The sequence below is a fragment of the Eimeria mitis genome, genomic scaffold (assembly GCF_000499745.2).
Source record: "Eimeria mitis Houghton genomic scaffold, Emh_scaff8778, whole genome shotgun sequence".
Taxonomy (NCBI): domain Eukaryota; phylum Apicomplexa; class Conoidasida; order Eucoccidiorida; family Eimeriidae; genus Eimeria; species Eimeria mitis.
The window spans coordinates 1-1,384 of record NW_013576458.1 but is presented as its reverse complement, the minus strand read 5'-3'; the positions used below and the strand labels follow the sequence as shown (position 1 = coordinate 1,384).

The window sequence follows — 1,384 nt, the reverse complement described above, 5'->3', positions numbered from 1 at the left end:
AAGGAGGCTGCCAGGGGATACGCAGACGATCCACATCCTTCCTGCTGCTGCTGCTCCTGCTGCTGCTGCTTCGAATGAAGGATTAAAGCTGGCGGTGTATATGTTGTTCGGCAGCAGCGGCGTTGCTGCTGCATCACCATCTGCTGCTGCTGCTGCTGCAGCAGCAGAACCACACCAATCCTCATCAGCATCATCATCTGCTGCTGCTGCTGCTGCTGCTGCAGCAGCAGCAGCAGAAGAAAAACCATCAGCAGCAAACCGAGAAGAAGGCACAGGCTGTCGGCCTGAGCGGCGCAGCCTCGTGCTGCTGCCGCTGCTGCAGCAATCGCTGACGGTATCTTCTCTGCTCATCGATCGCTGCTGCTGCTGCTGCTGCTGCTGCTGCTGCTGTTGCTGCTGCTGTTGCTGCTGCTGCTGGGGCTGTTTTGCTGCAGTAGGAGATTCACTGTCTGCAGCAGCAGAAGCAAGATTGCTGCTGCTACCATTGAGCCACTGTCCTTCCTCCTGCTGCTGCTGCTGTTGCTGTTGCTGCTGCTGCAGCTGTTGCTGCTGCTGCTGCTGCTGTTGCTGCGGCTGTTGCTGCTGGTGCTGCTGCTCCAGCACAGCAGCAGGAGCAGCAGCAGCTGCTGCTGGTACATCCGCCGGGGATGCAGGACCCCAAGGATCGATGTCTTCGAGCTGCTGCTGCTGCAGCAGCAGCTGCTGCTGCTGCTGCTGCTGACGCTGACGCTGCTGCGGCCGCTGCTGCTGCTGCTGCTGCTGCTGGCGGCGCTTATCATTTCGCTTTCGCGGCCGCTGCTGCTGCTGTTTGCTGCTGCTGCTACTGCTGCTGCTGCTGCTGCTGCTGCTGCTGCTGAGAGGCGGCTGCCCCGGTAGTCCTGCAGGTACAGCAGAAACTGCTGCTGCTGCTGCTGCTGCTGCTGCTGCTGCTGCTGCCTCAGGCAGGGGCTGGTACCCAGGAGCTACTGCCTGGAAGGGCACGTGCTGCTGCTCTTGCTGCTGCTGCTGCTGCTGCTTCTGTTGCTGCAGCAGCTGCTGCTGCTGCAGCTGATGCTGCTGCTGCAGCTCCTTCGGCTGCTGCTGCTGCAGCTGCTGCTGAACCGGCTGGTGTCCTCCACCCTGCTGCAGTTGCTGTTGCTGCTGCTGCTGCTGCTGCTGCATCCACAGCATCTGCTGCTGCAGCAGCAGCAGCTCCTGCTGCGTCGATATATAGCGAGGGTCTGCTGCAGCCCCAGCATCGTGCTGCTGCTCTTGCTGCAGGAATGGCTGCTGCTGCTGCTGCTGCTGGTGCTGCAGGAGCTGCTGCTGCTGCTGCTGCTGCTGCAGTGGCAAGTGCTGCAGCTGCTGCAGTTGCTGCAGCTGCTGCAGTTGCTGCAGCTGCTGC

General features: G+C 61.6%; 1 protein-coding gene across 1 annotated transcript in view; it reads right to left on the bottom strand.

Moving 5' to 3' along the window:
- The window catches only part of EMH_0095830 (uncharacterized protein), a gene marked incomplete at both ends in the record, with an annotated part of 1,429 nt that extends 259 nt beyond the window's left edge, over positions 1 to 1,170 (bottom strand). The window contains 2 exons of the mRNA XM_013502290.1: positions 3 to 218; positions 334 to 1,170. Coding sequence (XP_013357744.1) covers positions 3 to 218; positions 334 to 1,170 — 1,053 coding nt within the window. The remainder of the gene's footprint in view (positions 1 to 2; positions 219 to 333) is intronic.
- Between the last annotated feature and the right edge of the window lie 214 nt (positions 1,171 to 1,384).